General features: G+C 37.6%; 1 protein-coding gene across 1 annotated transcript in view; it reads right to left on the reverse strand.

The window, feature by feature from the left end:
• Positions 1 to 237: 237 nt before the first annotated feature.
• Positions 238 to 19,856, reverse strand: part of LOC149280700 (annexin A10-like) — a 29,545-nt gene continuing 9,926 nt past the window's right edge. The window contains exons 4-12 of the mRNA XM_089500182.1: positions 19,590 to 19,703; positions 17,058 to 17,148; positions 16,720 to 16,799; positions 15,426 to 15,479; positions 15,237 to 15,330; positions 14,511 to 14,606; positions 6,817 to 6,875; positions 5,090 to 5,212; positions 238 to 306 (exon numbers count right to left, since the gene is read on the reverse strand). Coding sequence (XP_089356308.1) covers positions 238 to 306; positions 5,090 to 5,212; positions 6,817 to 6,875; positions 14,511 to 14,606; positions 15,237 to 15,330; positions 15,426 to 15,479; positions 16,720 to 16,799; positions 17,058 to 17,148; positions 19,590 to 19,703 — 780 coding nt within the window. The remainder of the gene's footprint in view (positions 307 to 5,089; positions 5,213 to 6,816; positions 6,876 to 14,510; positions 14,607 to 15,236; positions 15,331 to 15,425; positions 15,480 to 16,719; positions 16,800 to 17,057; positions 17,149 to 19,589; positions 19,704 to 19,856) is intronic.

Genomic DNA, 19,856 nt, shown 5'->3' on the forward strand with positions numbered 1-19,856 from the left:
CACAGAGTTAGACTTGTTACCAAGAATAAAGTTTGGTACTCAATTATACACATTTGTACATAAAAGAAAAAGCAAGACATATATGATGGAAATGCAAACCTTTTTATTTTGAGTTTCGGTATGCAATTGCAATATGTATTACAAACCTAGCCGACAATTAACAATAATAATGTGTGTTTTGTATTGAAAAAATAATATTGAAAAAATTCAAGATATCATTTTATCTTGAAAATTATTTCAATAGTCACCACCGTCACCAGCACAGATAGCAAGTAATGCCTTTTCATAGTGTCCAGAAGAAAAATGCTGTAAAAACAAAATGAACAAAATTAAATGTTTAAAAGAAACATTATTTAAGCCAGCATTAATCAAACAATACATGTTTAATTGGTAAGTTAAAAAATATGACTTTATGAATTAGTTTTATAGCATCGTGTAGTAGTAGGAGACCTTGCTGCTAGTTTGTAGTATTGTATTGTATTGAGTGTCGGTGGTTATTATATCTAGATAATTAGGTAAATACTTTACTTTATAATTTGTGTAATGCTTGAAAAAATGTATGTAAACCGTCTTTTACTTCCTTGTTTGTAGTTTACTCTTTAAGTTCAAGTCATTTGTTAATTTTGAACAAAATAAAATAATGTATGCAAGAGTTTGACCTCTTGCTGCATAAATATACTGTGTATATATATTTGTGGATGCAATAGCAAGTGTGTCAGGATGTTTTGTGTAAGGGAAAGCATGGATGTGCATATGTATTCGCAGCAGGCCCGGACTGGGACAAAAAATAGGCCCGGGCATTTAAGCCTGAGCAGCCCATTTTTATTTATTTATTTATTGTTAAAGCCCACCCTTCATGTACCATCTTTGCATTTACTCACTCACACAAATCATTAACACATTCATTAATGCAGTCTCACAAATCATTCAAGCAATTCATCCACACATGAATTCATTAATTGTCATACGCATTCACACAATTCATCCACACATTTATTCATTCTTATACGCATTCACACTACCCCCTCTCACTATGTTCCCCCTTTTCACTATGAACCCCCTCTCACTATCTATCCCCTCTCCCCCTTTCTCACTATCTAACCCCCCCCTCTGCCCCTTCTCACTGCACCCCCTCCCTCACCCTACTTACCTTGTTGCCGGAGCAAGGAGCAACTGCGACCGGGCCCGCGGCAGGGCCGGATTGATTTAGGGGCTGATGGAGCTGCAGCTCCAGGCCCTTACCTTAAAATAGGCACAGTTAGGACCGGACTGACTGGGCCTATGCGGCCTCTACGGCCACATTAACGCAGAGCCCCTTAAGCCCGCCGCAACTGCGACCAGGTCCGCCACTCTAAGGGGCCAGGGAGCCCCCACCAGGGCCGGCCTTAGGGGTCTGCGGCCGCACAGGGCTTCAGATGAAACATTGGGGTTTTTTTTTTAAAGTTTATTTAACATCCTCCATGTTAAATAAAGTAAACCCCCCCCCCCCGATGTTTTAATTTAAACCCTGTGCGGCCGCACACCAATAAGGCCTGATTGGCAGGCATGTGTGTTTTTGAGCAGGGGTTTGTAAGAGTAGAATATATGTGTGTATTTTTACATTCTATCCATTATTGTCACTGTTTTGGGTCTAAATGGTATAGAATAAATAAAGGTTGTGCCTGAGCCACACTGAGAGGAGCCTTTACTAAGAGAAGTCTGATAGGAGACCTGAGTGGGCACAATCTGGGTGCTGGGTAATTGCTGTTGATGCAATCTGGTCAAATCCTGTGTCTGTGTGTAATCTGGTGCTGGGACAAATAGTATCTGTACAATCTGGGTGCTGGGAAAGTCCTCCGGATGCAATCTGGTTGCTGAGGCAAGTCCTATGTGTGCAAGCTGGGTGCTGGGCAAGTCCTATGTGTGCAAGCTGGGTGCTGGGCAAGTCCTATGTGTGCAAGCTGGGTGCTGGGCAAGTCCTATGTGAACAAGCTGGGTGCTGGGCAAGTCCTTTGGGTGCAATATGGATACTGGGCAATTCCTATGTGTGCAATCTGGGTGCTGGCAAGTCCTCTGGATGCATTGTTTCTGATGTAAGTGATTCAAACCCTTATTAGTCTTTGGTTTGGTCCCACTAGACATGGGAGGAACACTGTGTCAAAATTATTATTTCCAGAAGCATTCAATGCACTAATTCTTTTGTAGCGGGAAAAACATTGCACAACATAAAATTTCTGCATTCACAAACTACTAAAAATTAGAGGGACATTGCCTAAGGTGTTCATTTTTCATACAACTTGGATGCAAAAGCTTTAATAATTCAACCCCAGGCAACATAAAAAATACTCATAATATATGACATCTACAGTCAATGGGTCTACATCAAATCCTTCTTAGGCAGTCTTTACACAGAACAGAAAATCTAGCTGGGCACCCTATATGTATATCTATATTCTTTGTCCAGGTCTGTCTCTCTGTAATTAAAATAGGTCCCCAAGCCATACTTGATTCAAGAATCCGGGCATGGGCCCAAGAGCTGTCGTGGGCCACTGGGCCATCTGTCCCTTCAAAGATAGCCCAGCCTTAAGTAAGATTTATAATATTATATCATTATTATATATAAGTCTATAAATAAAAAGACTGAAACGTTGAAAACCGAGTTTCGTGGAATTATTTAAAACACGTCCCATGAGTGCCGGTAACTTATTTTGGAATCTATATTATTATATATAGGTTATAAACAAACAAAATCTTTCACAGTACAATGTGTGGGTTGAGTTGTTTTTTTCCTGCATAAGTGGGTTATGTTATCTTGAATTTGACTTAAATAAGCAACATATATGCATACTACATTTGAATAATATGCATCATTAAGCACTGATCATTATTGTGACAACACTGAACGTTCATGTGTTTCTGTACTGTTCCTCTAGTTAGTATTAGAGTATAATGAATGCATATTTGCTGTGATTCAGGAATGAACTTTTTGACAATAACTCCCACAAAAGTGAGCAAATGCAAAATCTATTTAAAGAATTGATGGCAATTAACATTTTGTAGATAAATGGATAAACAAGTTCACCGACATCCCCGTAACAGCATAAAGGGCACAGTTTCAATTAAATTAGCATTACGTTTCCATAGGTATTGCAGATTTTAGTATCCACATATTGTTGTAATTTGCAAATAGAAGAAAAGTAGAGAAACCCATTTGCATTGCTTTGTTTGTTGCAACGGCTTACTAAATTAGATGAAAAAGTAAAATCTGCTGTTTTAATGCCATTTGACATTTTGCATTATCTGTACTACTGCGAATCGACAAAATGGCCAGATAGGATTATTACCCCTTCTGGCTCTTATTTTATAATATGAGATGACAAACAAAAACACACTGATAAATTTTTATTGTCACTTAAATCACTGGAATACACCATATGGTATTTGGTACACTGCCAATAAACAATGTGGAAGGGTATATAAGTGAATGTGTTTGACACAAACGCATATATTTATTCTTTCCGAGTCCTCTGCACACATGGAAGAAAACATTCTATGCACAAATAGAGGGGACATAGGATGAATATATGAATAGTTATTATTATGTGTTGATTTATATAGCACCCCCATATTCCACAGAGTTGTTTTATGTGTGGACATAGGTGGTAATGTATGCTATTAGGTATCTACAAAAATTAATGCATGGGGGGACAAATATTTGCCCTGCCAAAGGGTCAGAGTGTGTGTGGAATGGACAGGCATAATAGCTGGATAGGACTAACATGCGCTACTCTTGATGCTTGGACATCAGCAGAATGAGGAGGAACATTAGCAGAGCTTACACGTTGACATGCTCATAAAAATCGCTCTTTGTGTAGGGCTGGTGTAATTCTTAGTATTTTTCAGCCAAACAAGTATCAGCTAGCTTTATCTAACTACCCTCGAAAACAAAAAAACAGCGATGAGAATAATGACAGCCCATGTATGCTACAAAATAAGGCACAAAAATCCCCAAGCTTGCACACATGCAATGCACACTTTAAAGATTTAAAGGAGCCACATTCAAAATTTTGGTATGCTGCAATTTAGCATCTTCTTAGTTAAGCCTGCTCCTGACAACACCGTCCATGTGAAAACAATAAAGTGAACGGTGCTGGTATTGGGGAGAGTGAAATAATATCAAAATACACTGTGTATCTAAAATTCACCATAAAAGACGAACAGTTTACAGACACTTGACAAACCATAAAACATATATCAACACCAATGTGACTGATGTAAAAATCTGTGTAACTAAAGAAAAAATCTTACATATGTATAATCTAGCAATCCATGTAAAGATAAAACATATATGGACTTGCAATATGTACAAATATTAAAATAAACAATAAAGAACAATGTGCACTCAAACAAAATCTGTTCGTATCATAAGGTGCAAGGAAAAGTGCAAGGGAAACTCTCTACAGCCAATCCCGAGTTAAATGTCTCCTTTGGAGCTTTTCACCTTCTGTGAGACCATATGTCAGTGGCAACTCCCAGTGTTTCAAATAACTTGTAGGGTTCCCTACCTAGCCTTCCCTATGAGAACTCCTGATCTCCTGCCATCAGGTCCAGCAGTCATCTCTTTTCTTTCTTCTTGTGCCATACTCACGTGCCAATCTGCAGAGTCCCTCGCTGTATTCTGGATGCTGCTCTGCTGTTTGCAGAACTTGTTTTCGAGGTCCAGTTTCATTTCAACAGCCTGCCAGGTTGACCTCCAGCTGCTGCCTTTTACAGATTTGACATGCTATTTCTGACTGTCAGTCTTCTAGTCTGCTGCATTTCAAGCTGTTCCTACACTGCTTCAGCCCATGAGCACCAGGGTCTTCACTTCCACTGGCTCTCGGTGTGCTAGGGCAAGGTAGCAACTATTCCCTGCCTAGAGGCTCCACCACTTAATTTATCACATAAATGTGGTTGTCGAGCTCGGCACTAATTCTCCTAAAACAAACATGATTGCTAATTTTGAAACATGTATAATTAATGCTACCTAGAAATAAATGTATACACATTACTGTCAGCTTCTCCATATTATTTCCATTTAAACATTAAGCGTAAAATTTAAAATAAATACCTTAATGTCATGAAACAATGTTTTTTGATATCGTTCCCTGTATTTTCTCCTTATGTTCATAAGATCTATTTCACTTCTAGAGATCAGTGTCCTTATTACAGTTTTGTTGTGAAAACCAAAGTCCTAGAAAAAAAGAAGGGAAATTTTAAGGCAAGGTATATTAATAGAGCAAAAATTAGTTATACAAGTGCTTAATTATACAAATTAATGTAAGTTGTGCTGCAATCTCAACACACAGACCACAAACGTGCATAAACAATCACAAATTATAATAATAGAGTGCTGCGCAAACGTAATGAATTCCCTATGTGATAAAAAAAAATATTAATGAATGTAAACTGAAGATTCACTTGACTCAGGAACATGTTTACATAAAAGACAGAAAAAATACACAGAAATAGTGCAATATTGCAACATTGCAAAGTAATTTAAATATAGTCCCAGACCCCATTATAAAACTCACATATGGGTGAGCAGTATAGCTGCTCACCAGTGTGCGCACAAAGTATATTAATATACTGGGGTGTTTTTGACAGAAAAATTTACAGAAATCTGTACCCTAGCAAACAAAGCTCTGGACAATACAAGATTTGTGTGAAAAGAAATTATACTATTCTATGAATTTTACTACTCTAGGTCTTGTAATGCAGAATGGATTTATTATGAGACCTCTAAATTTCAGACATTCAAATAATAAGTTCTTTGGAGTAGGTTTGGAAAGCCATTTGATTCCTACTTATTTTTTTGGTCTTGAAGGTATAGCTTCCACTAGGCCATGAATCCTAAATCCTAAAGGGATAGCAGATGACCTGGCACCCATTATACTGGTGGTCTAGTGGAGTAGCATGAAGATCTGTGTCCACACTTTTAAATATGTTTGGACACACAAAGGGCTTAGGAAGCCCTATAAATTAGGGACTTCTGTTAATATGGTCCAGTAAAGACAGCATGTGGGTAAACCATAGTGTTCCCTACTCATCCACTAGGTCCTTCGGGATAGGAACTCCAAACGCTCCACTTCCAAGAAAGGCAAAATGAGCCAAACCTTTGGAAAACAAGACCCCTTGCAACATAGTTAAGCTTCTTAGAGATACAGGGAAGGGCATGGATTAAACACTAAAGGGTTGAGTACAATTTCTAGCCTAAAATGCTGTTTTATAATTTGAGATTCAATGAACTATAATATATAATTTATAAAACCCAAAACTTAAATCTTGAGAGTGAGTCACAGGAAACACGTAGTGGTGGGGGGCTGCAATGAGTAAATATTACTTCTTGTCTGTCTTCTTCTTCTTCCCATTCTCCAGCATAATAAGAAAGAGAATGATCTTCAACTCTTCCCTGGAGTTTCAGGGAACTCGATTTTAGCAATTAAATGATGTGTACTGCTATCACTCTGTAGACAAAATCTTTAAATATGTTTCAGTCTTTTCAGTTTGAGTGCTGATGAGCACCTTGTTGTCCAACATTATACAAAACATATTTTAGCTATTTTTATCCCTAGATGGCAGCAGAGTCATTGTGTGTTCACTGCAGTTCACTGCAGTTAATCCAGGCCTATGTTTTTTTTTTAAATTAATTAAAATGCTCTAATACTGGTCATCACATTACAAATAATTGCTGTACTGTTTGATTTACCACCTTCTGAAATTTTTTATGGAAATAATGAAGTCATGGAATTAAGTCAATTCAGTACAGTGTACTTACTTACATGTACATATACTTACATGAATTGCGCTGTGTAGCCTGTATGCAAAATACGATGCTTTGTCGCGTACACAAGCAACTGTGAACAATAAAGAAAATATTTCACATATTCTTAACAAATAATATTTTAATCCATGTTTACTGCACACAGTTTTAGTATATATATAATGTGTCCGACATGGATGATGATGACGAAGAACTTGCCACAATTCTTTTGCACAACTTTTAGAAATAGTGTGTTACATAAATCTGCTAAAACTGCTTTTGCACATGATGCCCCAGGTCACCTGCTTAAGGGCAGACAGGTAAAAGATAAAGCCAAGGCAAGCCGTCTTCTAGTTTAGCACTTTGGTCTTTCTATGCACTTGTGTATTGTGTATTGTAAGTTTCCAACAATATATTATTTTCTTCAATCTATCTATTTTAGACAGGTTGTTCTGAGACAGATACAACGTTAGATTCCACAAAGAGGTAATAGTAGCTCACCTGGTGCGAGCTGAATTTGATTTATACAGTTAAATATATGAATGGAGTTATGTTTTTGACCTTAGATCTAAGGTCCATTATGTGCTTAAGCAGCTGTATTAACAGCCTAAAGTATGTATATATATACAGTAACGTTACGTAACGCCTGCTACTTTACTTAAGACACATTCATAATAATAGGTAAAAAGAGAAAAGAGCTTGTTTAAATAGAAATGGATTTTTAAAGCTTTCATCGGATTCTCAAACTAGATACATTTGTAACACTAATGTAATATCTCCTTCCCGAAAGAAACAGCATGTCTTGAACATTGAGATTCCAAGTGAAGGGAAGCTATAACATACCTTTCTCTGCAGGGTTTTTTTTTTATTAGTCAATAATTTATGAAGGTAATATACTAAGGCAGCGCCAAACTCAAATGAATAATTTACTAGAGTGTGTGTTCTTGTCAGCATGTGATTAGTTGCGAAGTGGATTCGTATCAGTAATTTCCCTGCATTGCATCAATATGCATGTGTGTCATTAGCTCCACCACATAAAAGCCAATGGAGACTTTCTTTCTTGTACTTTGGTTATATTAAACTGAAAGCAATACTGTCAAGCAATGTGGCAGTTTTGTGTAATTACCACCTGCGGTCCAGGGTTTAGATATATAATACAGTCTATTTTTTTAATTAACTGTTGGTTAATAGTTGCTAGGCCTGCGGTAGGCCCTTCAGGTTTGGATCCAGAATAAGCAATTGTCCCGATGTGAAAATGTAAAACCCATTAAATTCTTTCGTCGTTTTTTTTTCTGTAATATGACCTGCTGATCCTAGCAACACATGGTCTTTCAAGATTCATATTTTGTACAAGAAACACTTCTAGAAATATTCAGTACCTTGATGACAATGCTGGCATTAGTCACTGCAGAATATATTGTTTGTATTTTTCTTTCGTGTGGAAAAATATTTTGTACTAATGGGAACTTGCGAGTATTGAGTTTTAGTTAAGTAGTGACTTAGCAAGAAAAAAATACTAAAAAATATATAAAAAGGCAGACAAGTCGCTAACCGACTGGGTTTTGAGCTCAGACTGAAGTACAGGTTTATGTTTTTGTAAAAAAAGATGTTTTGGGCTATTCCGTGCAAACTGATAGCAAGATGCTTATTGTGTTCAATGTTTCTTGTAATAATATAGCTGTAGCCCCCACAATTTTTGGCTTTTCTCCCCCCCCCCTTTTATTGATCATAATAGGGGAATGGGGTGAGGTCCCGTCTCACATTGATTGAAAATGTCATAATAATTACGATGTGATAATAGCGATAATGCGATAAAGGACACATGCAGCTGACACAATGCATGTTACTAAAATGCACAGCATTGACCATGATACCATAGTGTTGACATTAAGCTAGCAGCTTCCTGTAAGGAACTCTCCTGGATAATGTGTTTCTGAGATACAGTCCCCTGCAATGCTGAGGATACGGGCCACAAATTTATTGACTTTTTAATGTTTGGTAATGAAATACTCCTGTAATGTTCTAATTGAGATCTTTGTTAGCATAAGTAACATGTATGATTTATTATAGGAAAAAAGGTAACAGCTAAGGATATAATTACAAACATTTCTCTCTCCATGGAAACAATACAGACAATGAGGATTAAAAAGACAAGAAGAAGCCATTGTGAATATTTTCTGTACATTGGCTTTTCACAGCAATGTATTCCCTCACCAGCTCACAGAGAGATAAACAGCATATAATAACCCTGGAGAAAAACTATACACAAATAAAGAACGGTACTTCTGTTAACTATTACATTGTCGTGGTGTGTATTAAAATCTTATTATTGTTGTGCAAAACTTAGACACACCAAATTTTGACGTGATGGGTGAAAAACGGAAGTCCCTGCAGCTTCCTTGAGCTCTGCAGAGTGTTTCTTTGTGAAGTGTTCCTCGGAAGTGCCTTGCCCCTAACTCTTCTATGTCCACCCATACCCAGTAGACTAGAATATCAACGGCACAGGGTGTAATCCTGACTTCTGATGATAGGCAGTGATATATTGGAAACATAAAAATGACCCTCATTTCTATTGACCAGAACCTGCAGCAGGCAGACAGGGGCTTGGGGAAACTTGTAGTCATTATGTGGCCATAGGCACTTCTATTAAGTTTAAATATTACCTGTCAGTTACAAGAGCTGGCAGTTCTGTAACCCTTGTATGTATCATGGTGATCCTTTTTTATTTACCCATCTACCTCAAATAGATCAGCAAGAGTTACTCGTGACGCTACTGCCTTTATAATGGGACAGTCTGGTCTCATAATAATGTCACCTGCAATGCAATAATTTTCAGAACAGGAGTTTTTTCTTCTGCATCTCATGATCTCAGTTTAGCTGGGATTTCATTTCAGAAATAAAAATAATGTACTTTATAGACTTACGTTCCTCTTCTGTAAGATCATACACAGAGAACAACAACTTCAGATAGATCCTTATTTTAAATGTTGCAGTATAATCACAAGTCACATTATGAACTTTTGTACTTTATGTACTTTTGTTCTGTTTTAAGATGTAAGTGAGGTAGCGAAGAGAAATAGGGTGACATGTGAAACATGTGTGTTTACAGAGGAAGTAGTTCTACTTGAACTCTACCAAAGTAAAAACAGAAAAATCCTGATGGGATACACCCAAAGTTAATAAAAGAGCTTCAAAGTGTCCTGGCAAAACAGTAGCCAGACTTTTTAGCCAGTTTATAGTGATAAACTGTTACTATTGGCAGGGGTAGTTCCAGAAGACCAGAAGTTGGCAATTATAGTAACATTTCACAAAAACATAGCAGGGACCCTAACAGACCCCTTAAGTCTTACCTGTGTAGTTAGCAAATTATTGGAAACTGTGCTAAAGTTTAGGATTGTTCAATAGCTAGAGGCAAATGGTTTGCATGATCAGAAACAGCATGAGTTTACTAAAGGGAGATCCTGTCAAATTAATGTAATTAAATGTTTACTGGTTTACTAAAATAATAGACCAGAGAGGAGCAGTAGACACAGCCTACTAGTATTCAGCACTGTCCCCCATAGAAATCTTATAAATAAATTGCAGCCTTTGGGTTGGGTGACAAGAGACAGAAGGTTGTAGTTAATGGTGTATATTCAGAGGAAGGACTTGTCATGAGTAGGGTATCTCAGGGATCAGAATTTGGACCCGCACTATTTTTATTAGTGATATTATATAAAGTCTTAATGGTAAGTATGTCTTTTTACAGATCATATAAAGGTCTGCAGCAGGGTAGACATTCTGTGTGGAACCACTCAAATGGCAAGCTGCAGTTTAATGTTGATTACTGTAAAATAATGTACTTGGGGCATAAAAATCCCAAGGGAGAATATAACATTGGGGGCACTGATCTCAAGAGGGGCTTAGGAGGAATTATTTCTGATGACTTAAAGGTGAGCAGGCAATGTAATAAAGTGGCAGAAAAAGCATGCAGAGTGCTGGGTTGTGTTGTGAAAAGGATTAGTAGCAGCAAGAGGGTGGTGGTTCTGCTATTTTAGAAATCTCTGATCAGACCTCTGATCAGACCTGATTATTGTGCACAGTTCTGCAGAACCCATCTCCAGAAAGATATTGACATTTTAGATTTAGATTTTGCAAAAGCATTTGACACTGTTCCACACCAGTGGTTATAAACTGGGACAAATAGGTCTTGGAGAAAATGCCTGTGCTTGGATTAGAAACTGGCTTAGTGACAGGGTGCAAAGATGTGTTGTTAATGGTAAATTCTCCAGCTGGACAACTGTGGTAAGTGGGGTGCCTCAGGATTCTGTCGTGGTCCAGTTCTCTCTAACTTATTTATTAATGATCTTGAAATAGATATTGGAAGTCGCAGAAGGATTTTTACAATAATTGGCCCAAGTAGGGTTTTTTGCCTTCGGGTGGATCAACTTTATAACTAGGCATGTGTAAAAGGTTGAACTTGATAGACTGAAGTCTTTTTCAACCTATACTATATTTTTGACAAATTGCAATGTTAGAACTCAAGTCTAAAATTAGATGTTCAGAGGCTTAGATGTAATGTAAGGAAGTTCTACTTTACTTGCAGATTAGTAGGTGAATGGAAAAGTCTCTCAACAGAAGTGGTGGATGCTAATACAGTAAAGGAACTTAAACATGCAAGGGAGAGACATAAAGCTTTCTTTACTATGAAAACAGACCAGTAGGTCTGATAGGACTGACAGGAGATTGAATCCCTTCCATCAGGAAGCTTTTTATGGGCAGACTAGATGGGTTTATCTAGTAGTCATCTTTGACTTCCACATTAAAGACCGAAAAGGAGCAGGCTTTCATTGAATCTGAATTTGTTTATTAAGTCAGGTTTAACCCCTTAATGACAATTGCCGGTCCTGGCACGGCACGGAAAAGCATGTGCTTTACGACAATTGACGTGCCAGGACCGGCACGTCTTTAAACGGGTGCAGAAAGCGATCTACTATCGCTTTCTGCACCCAAAAAGCGTTGCTGAATGCCTCGACCTCGAGGCATTCAGCAACGCCGCGATCGGCACGAAGGGGCCATCTCTGGCCCCTCCACGGGGCGTCAACATCCGCCATACTTTGTATGGCGGCGGACGCCCGTTTTAAAAGCGTTTAGGAGGCGATCGACGATCGCCTCCTAAACTTAAATGGTGTCGCTGGAATGCCTCGATCAGGAGGCATCCAGCGACACCAAACACTAACCTTTTGATGGGCTGTGACCGCTCCGGAGAGCGGTCACAGCCGCAGCTGCCGGCAATCTTCGCCATCAAGGAAGATGGCCGCCGTCCTGTAACAGGAACCACAAATTTTAAAAGTTCGCTAGATAGTCCAGACCATCTAGAGAACTTTGGCTCCACTTGCAGGTTGAATACAGGTACTGCATTCACCATGCAAGTCAATGGAGCCCAGCTTTCTAATCACAGTGTGATTAGTAAAAATAAATTAAAAAATAAAATAAACTTAATAATAATTAGAAAAAAATAGTAAAAAAACAGTAAAATGTAAAAATCATTTCCCACTGATGTCACTATCAGGGGAACCTCCAAGTTGAAAAAAAATGTTACATTTTTTAAAAAAAAAAATAAAAAAAATATATATATATATAAAAAATATATTTTTGTGAGCAAGTCCTAAAATTAGCATATTAGCTTAAAACAATTCTCGCATGGAAAGAGTTAAAATACTGGCATATTAAATGCCCGTGGGGTGTCTACTTTTAAAAAATGTATGATTTGATGGGGTAAATTGAATGGGCCAGGTTCAACAACGTCCCAATTAACACGGGGGGAAGGATGGCCACACATCTAATTTCCAATTAGAAAAATGCACACGTACCAAATGTGGCCTTTTAGTTCCCCCAAAAAATGACACACCCATGCATGTGGGGTATCACTGCACTCAGGAGATGTTGCTGAACACATTATGGGGTGTCGTGTGACAGCGGCATATACCAGGAGCTGTAAATTCATACATAAAGTAGGTGTGTGTGGGAAAAATACACACACAAAAATATTACTGCAAACTTTGAAAAAATGCTGGTGGTAAAATATGTGCATGCAAAGAGTTAAAATACCAGCATTTGAAATACCCTGTGGTGTCTAGTTTTGAAAAATATATGGTTTTGTTGGGCACACTGAAATGGCCTGGCTCAAAGATGTACCAAATAGGGCATGGGCAGTGGATCCCAAATGCCAAAGTTCAACATTGAAAAAAGCGCATGCCCCAAATGTGGCCCTTTTGCCCCAAAACAGCCAGGCAAAATCATTCATGTGAGGTATCGCTGTACTCAGGAGATGTTGCTGAACACATATTGGGGTGTTTTGTGATAGTGACATATACGAGAACATTTTAATTCATACCTGAATTAAAATGTGTGTGGAAAACCAAATGCAAAAAAATGACTACCACAAAGTTTGACAAAGACTGGTGGTAGATATGGTGCATGGAAAGAGTTAAAATACTAGCATTTGAAATACCCTGGGGTGTCTAGTTTTCAAAAATATATGGGTTTATTGGGCACACTGAAATGGCCCGGCTCAAAGATGTACCAAATAGGGCATGGGCAGTGGATCCCCAAATGCCAAAGTTCAACATTGAAAAATGCGCATGCCCCAAATGTGGCCCTTTTGCCCCCAAACAGCCAGGCAAAATCATTCATGTGGGGTATCGCTGCGCTCAGGAGATGTTGCTGAACACATATTGGGGTGTTTTGTGATAGTGACATAAACTAGAACATTTTAATTCATACCTGAAGTAAAATGTGTATGACAAAACAAATGCAAAAAAATGACTACCATAAAGTTTGACAAAGACTGGTGGTAGATATGGTGCATGGAAAGAGTTAAAATACTAGCATTTGGAATACCCTGGGCTGTCTAGTTTTCAAAAATATATGACTTGATGGGGTAAATTGCATTGGCCGGGTTCAAAGATACCCGAAATGGCACATGGGGGGAAGAATTACCAGATTTGGAAAAAATGGCTTTGAAATAGCAAAACGCTACCTGTACTTATTGCCCCATAATGGGTAGAAAAAAGCAAAAAAACATAAAAACATTGGGTATTTCTAAACTCAGGACAAATAGTAGAATCTATTTAGCAGGTTTTTTCATTACCTTTTATAGATGAGTAAAAGATGTTTCAACTGAAAGTTAGAAACAGTCATTTTTTTCTAAATTTTTCACCATATTTTATAATTTTTTTAATAGTAAATAATATGATACAATCAAAACAATGTCATCTAAAGAAAGCCCTTCTTGTCCTGAAAAAAACAATATCTAATGTGTGTGGGTTCAGTAAACGGGAAAGAAGAAAATTACAGCTAAACACAAGCAGCGCAGAAATGTTAAAAAGGCCATTGTCACAAAGGGTACAAAAAGTAAAATCAGCCTTTGTCTCGAAGGGGTTAAAGACATAACATCTTTAAGTTGGTATCAATTCAATTTTCAATTCAATATTCAATTTAATTTCTACATACTATGTTGAATCTATTCTGCCAGTTTGGGTTTGCTAAAGAATACGATGAGATGGGATTTCTTGACCGGTGGATGCACCTTAAAGGACTAAAATGATGGGCCATGATGGTGTGAGAACTGGGGTGATACTTGAGTCTTCTGATAACAAACCTGGTAATGTATGCTATTCATGTATGCAATTAGGAGTCCAGACTTGTATTGTGGCCTGTGCACTCACTGCACAAAAGTAGTTCTTACCAATTGCCAAGAGAAGCTGTTGAAAGTTTCCTTCATAGCACTCTTCAATAGCCGCTACTATATCTTGCCCCGAAATATTCTGAAACTCTTGGAAAACTGGAAGAAAAAAGCAAACTAATTTCATATATTGAAACCTATTACTAAAACCATTTCTATTTTATCTACACTGTTAATCATATAATTGATACAAAGATTAATCTAGCATATTATATTATGGAATATTCACTTTCCATCAACATTGTATGTAAAGACGGTAATCAAACATGGATATGACAATACCAGATGCAGTCTTTTATAAAATGATTTTTGCTGGTACTAGTAAGTATAAACAATAAACTAAAACTAAATCTTTATTGAGTATAGTTAAAATACTGGTGATAAATACATAAAATATTCCTAGCTAGACCGAGATAGAGGGTTGCCTGGGACTAATCAGTTCACTCAGACTCACCTTGTGATATGGCATGGCTAAACGGCTGTTTAAAGTAAAGAGCCAGTAAAGATTCTATATATAGGCTGGTATAGCTCTATGGGGATGATGGGGATTTTTAGTTCATTGACTATGGTAAATACTGCCACCAAAAAATTTGCTCTTTTAAATATAATTTAACTTCAGACAAAGGAAGGTTTCAAGGGAACGTTTGGGAATACACAGAAACATTAACATTGATGGTGACATGCGTGCAGTGCAAAGCTGTTAAATATACCTTATATTATATGCCTTACCTATCCATAATTGCTGGTAGCTTTTGTTGCATAATATCATTTGTAACATGGTTTTATGTTCACCGGTTTTCCTTTGGCATGCTTCCCATAAAACCTGAAACATAAATAATTGACACGGGATAAGCAATGCTTCACGGACATTAAGTAATTATGTTGTTTTCACTACGGATCAACTTCGGACATCTTTACCATGGCATCTTGAGCCGCCATGCCAGGATCTGCATATCCTTCTTCTCTTACACCCTAAAATACATAAAAAGGTAAGCAATTAATACATAAAATAGCTAGATAAAATAGCAATTATTTTATTGTGATATTTAAAATATTGCTTTTGCTATTAAAATTTCATGTCAACTAAAATTAACTAAATGTAAATGTTTTTTTTTTTTCTGTACTCAAATAGTAAGCATAAAAAGCTAGAACAGAAATAAAATGTTTTCTAATGAAATGGGCTACACTTACATTATAAAATATAGGGTAAAACCCGTGACATTAGCTCTGAATATGCACAGCTGCCTTTTCGTTATATAAACTAACACACTATGTCATCTACATTTTTCACCACACTTTAATTTGTGTATTAGTATTTTTCATAACATCACTTGTAGGCGCCGGTATTGTGCCAATAATGTGACTCAGTATTCCTCACTTGATATTCTAGTACTCCAGCTTCCAGGATAGAAATATATATTTCCATGTGCATACTGCTCATAATAATATATCTCTGGGATGTTTATGCATGCCTCCCACAATTTGAAATGGTCAAAGACGAATGCTTTTGCTTTAGGGTATGGTTAGAGAAGTGGTCCCAGGCAGTGCTTTTCTAAGACTTTTTAATGTGACTTTATGATCTATTGATAGCTATTTATGTAACTGAGTATAGCACTTAGAAGAAGAATAACATATTTTATTTACTCGTTTCTAAGTAGAATACTGTGATATCCTCATCCCTAGCAACCATTCTGAGCTCATGGAAAAGAGAGACGTGAATTGGAGGAAGAAGGTACATGGGCAATTTAGTCCCAAAGATGGTCTGTCCCTATGTAAAAAGAACATTTGGGAAGTATGCATATGTAACCCAGTAAAGGACTGGTGCCTACAGAGACTTCTGCCATTCAAGCAATGACTTCATGAATCAAGAGAGCGATGAGAAATATATGTTGCAATCTTCAGTACATCAGTGTTTTATTCTAGAACCTACGTCACACTCACTACTGTCAGTTTGCAATTCAATAAATATATTGACCTACACAGAGCATCATATTTTGTAGTCTAGGCTAAACAACCTTAAAATGTTTGTTTCACAGCACATTTGAGTTGTTTGTTAATTATTCTATCACCTCTATTACCGTTATGCATTTGCAGATGACCCAGACAATCAATGGAACAAATCATTAAACTTGAACCATATTCTCATTAATTTATGTTTAAGGGAGCATTACCATCATTCTGTGAATTAATGAAAGCAAGTAGTCCACTCTACCTGAACCAGGTTCATTAAAGTATCTCTGAAATGACCTGAGGTCTCAGAGTAAATATCTTGATCCAGACTCTTTCCATATTCTAGAATGAAACAATTGTTAAAATAGTATTTATGAATGGCACTCATTTTCTATAATTTACTCAGTTATCTGCATTAATTCTGTGCACAAAATTAGTTTTTATCTCCTAGAAAACCAATATATTCATTGATTATATGCAAGAAAGAAGATTGAGCACAATCTCACTTGCATGTCCTAGCATTAAAAAGTAACAATATACTGCTTAGTATAGTATAGAACGAAACAAAAACAAATGTAGATAGTACGATAAAATAGTTACGCATTAAATAGGCTTCTTTCATTTGAAATATATCACCACTTGTTCTTGATGCTAAAATATCAATGAGACAGCTTTCGTCTGTTCCAAGTCCCTGCAATAAAAGATAGAATAGATAATGTGAACACACTAATATAAATTGCATTTGTCTTAAGAATACTTGCTATCTAAAAGCTAGAGTATGCATGTACTGTATGTGCACTTGGACACAGGACATCTCCTGTAAGTCAAAGAGCTGGAGGATATCCCAGTGCTTTTCAATTATCAAATGTGTTAAATAGCATATGCTGGCTGATGTATATCTTTAAAGAGAAACAATCTATATTGGACCAGCAGGAGAATAGAAAAACCAAAAACTAGCAACTGACCAATGATCTCGCTGCTGGCTTCATTTGCTTGGCCGTATGATGCATGAGTATCAAAACATTGGCCTTAAAGTGCCAGGGTCACCCAATAATTCCCAGTTTGGCACTGCTACTTGCTCATATATTAGATCTATGATCAAGCACCACTTGGCACAAAATGCGTTAGGCATTGTGCTTTATGTTTAGTGTGAGTTTATGTACCTATGCTGGCAATGGAGTGAATTAATGCATATTTTAAAAGAAAAAAAATGCCCCTCACATGTTATATATATATATATACTGTATAGATATAATGAATACATTTCAGAAGAAATTGTTTGTGGTAAGATCTTTTATAATACATTGAAATTTCAACTCGTGGTTTAGTAAAGAAATCCCACAGCGTAATTAACTACATATCTACTTAGATCATTGGAAACAAATTATTCTGATTTTTTTAAAAATCATAGCGAAAGACAAAGTTGATAAGCATGATTCTTTCCCCTCTTGTAGCTTTCCTGAAACATCCCAAGCCCTCTTCAGACAACTATCTGAAACCAAGCATCAGGGCTGTCTTTAATGCGGGGAAAAGGGGGCAGCTGCCCCAGGTACAGCCATTCCTAGGGGGCCCCTTGAGCCCACAGAAACCACGCAATTACTTCTATACGGGCCCGCTGCTTATCTCTGCGTGTCTGCAACATCTCTTGTACCTGCAGTGGATGCAGGAACCCAGAGGAGTCATATTACGTCACGTGACCCTGCTGTGTTCTTGCTTCCCCTGGGCTGTAAAGAGAAGTTGTTTGCACAGTGTGAGAGCAACGCAGAGGTTATCTGTCAGCCCATACGGAAATGTGTATGAGCACCACAGACAAATCTGCAGTTCCGGTAAGCAGGCGGAGAGCCTATGAATGAATATGTGTGAATGAATATATGTGAATGAATATGTGTGAATGAATATGTGTGAATGAGTTAATGAAAAAAGTTTCTGTATGAGTATCTGTGAATGAGTGAATGAATGAGCATATATGTGATAGCATGGATGTGTAACTGGAGGGCAAAGATGCCACAGGCAGCCGGTTTAGGTCAAGCATGGCACGGGGAGCATGTCAGGCCAAAGATGGCACAGGCAGGTTGTTTTGAGGGCACGGATGGCAGGGGGAGACTGTTTGGGGAAAATATGGCCCAGGGAGGCTGTTTGGGGAAAAGATGGCACAGACATGCTGTTTGAGGACAAAGATGGTAAGTCCTATGCATCCAATCTGGGTGCCAGGGCTGACCTTTGGGGTTTGCGACCTAAGATCTTTGTCTGCAATTTAGGGTTTTTGTGCATTATTTATTTGATTTATACCTTGAATGCTGAGTTTGTTTGTGATTTTCAGTTTATCTATCTATACCTGTTTCATGTGTTATTTATTAATACTTGCAAATACAGAGTTTGTATATTTTATTCAGTTCATCTATTCCTGCATGTTGTGTTTCCATGTGTTGTTTATTTGATCTATACCTGAACTACATGAGGGAGGAAAAGAGAGGTGTGGTACAGTGAAGGAGAGGGCAAAGGGACTGCCCCAGTGATGATAGGGGAGGGCCTAGCACAGGGTGCCTGATCACCTAAGAACAGCCCTGATCGTAACTCGCACTCCGTTTCAGGTTGCTTACCCACGCTATTCATTTTCTATGTGATCGGCATAGTATTGTGCTCCTACCCTACCCTGCATGTATGGCGTGAGGATGTTTCACGCAGAGTCACATAAAGGTCATAAGCAGGGAAGACTGCACTGACGTGATTGAATGCCAAGGAGTGCGGGATGGGGCCAAACAAATGCTTGTCCAGGGTCCAGTCAATATTAAAGGTGGCTGTGCCGAGCACTAAGAGAGCCCCTTGCAAGAATCAACAAGCTTTCCTGAAACATCCAAAGCGCTCTGCAGTCCATCATCTGAAACCAAGCACTAAGAGAGGCCCTAGCAAGAATCAAAAAGCATTTTTGCCAGGAACTTTGTATAAAGTACCTTAAGGTAGATGGCAAGCTCATGAGCAGGGTTCTCAACGCCTGAGGTGTTAGTATGCATTAATGTTTATTTGTTACGTATGAGTGAACTGCCCCAATTAAATTGCATAGCAATTTCGTAATTTGTTGTCACTTAATAAAAAAAGGTAATAATAATAATGGTTAAATGGGAATATAATTACCTTCATAGCATGGTAGAGTTCATGGGCATCATAGGCTGGGAAAGGAAACATCAGACCAACCAATACCTCTTCAAGATGACCATCAAGATTCTCTTTTAGGTCTCCACGCAAATCCTCAAAGAAAAATAATAAAATAATAAAATTAAGTGGTTAAACACAGAGGTATAGTAAATTCCAGCACTTCAGTTAATAGGAATCAATGAATATTCTAAATAATTTCTCTCGTATTTCCAATACATTTATCGTGCAAGAGCTACAATTCGATAA

This window comes from Sceloporus occidentalis, unplaced genomic scaffold, assembly GCF_023333645.1.
Source record: "Sceloporus occidentalis isolate IW3139 unplaced genomic scaffold, rSceOcc1.0.p SCAF_149, whole genome shotgun sequence".
Classification (NCBI taxonomy): Eukaryota; Metazoa; Chordata; class Lepidosauria; order Squamata; family Phrynosomatidae; genus Sceloporus; species Sceloporus occidentalis.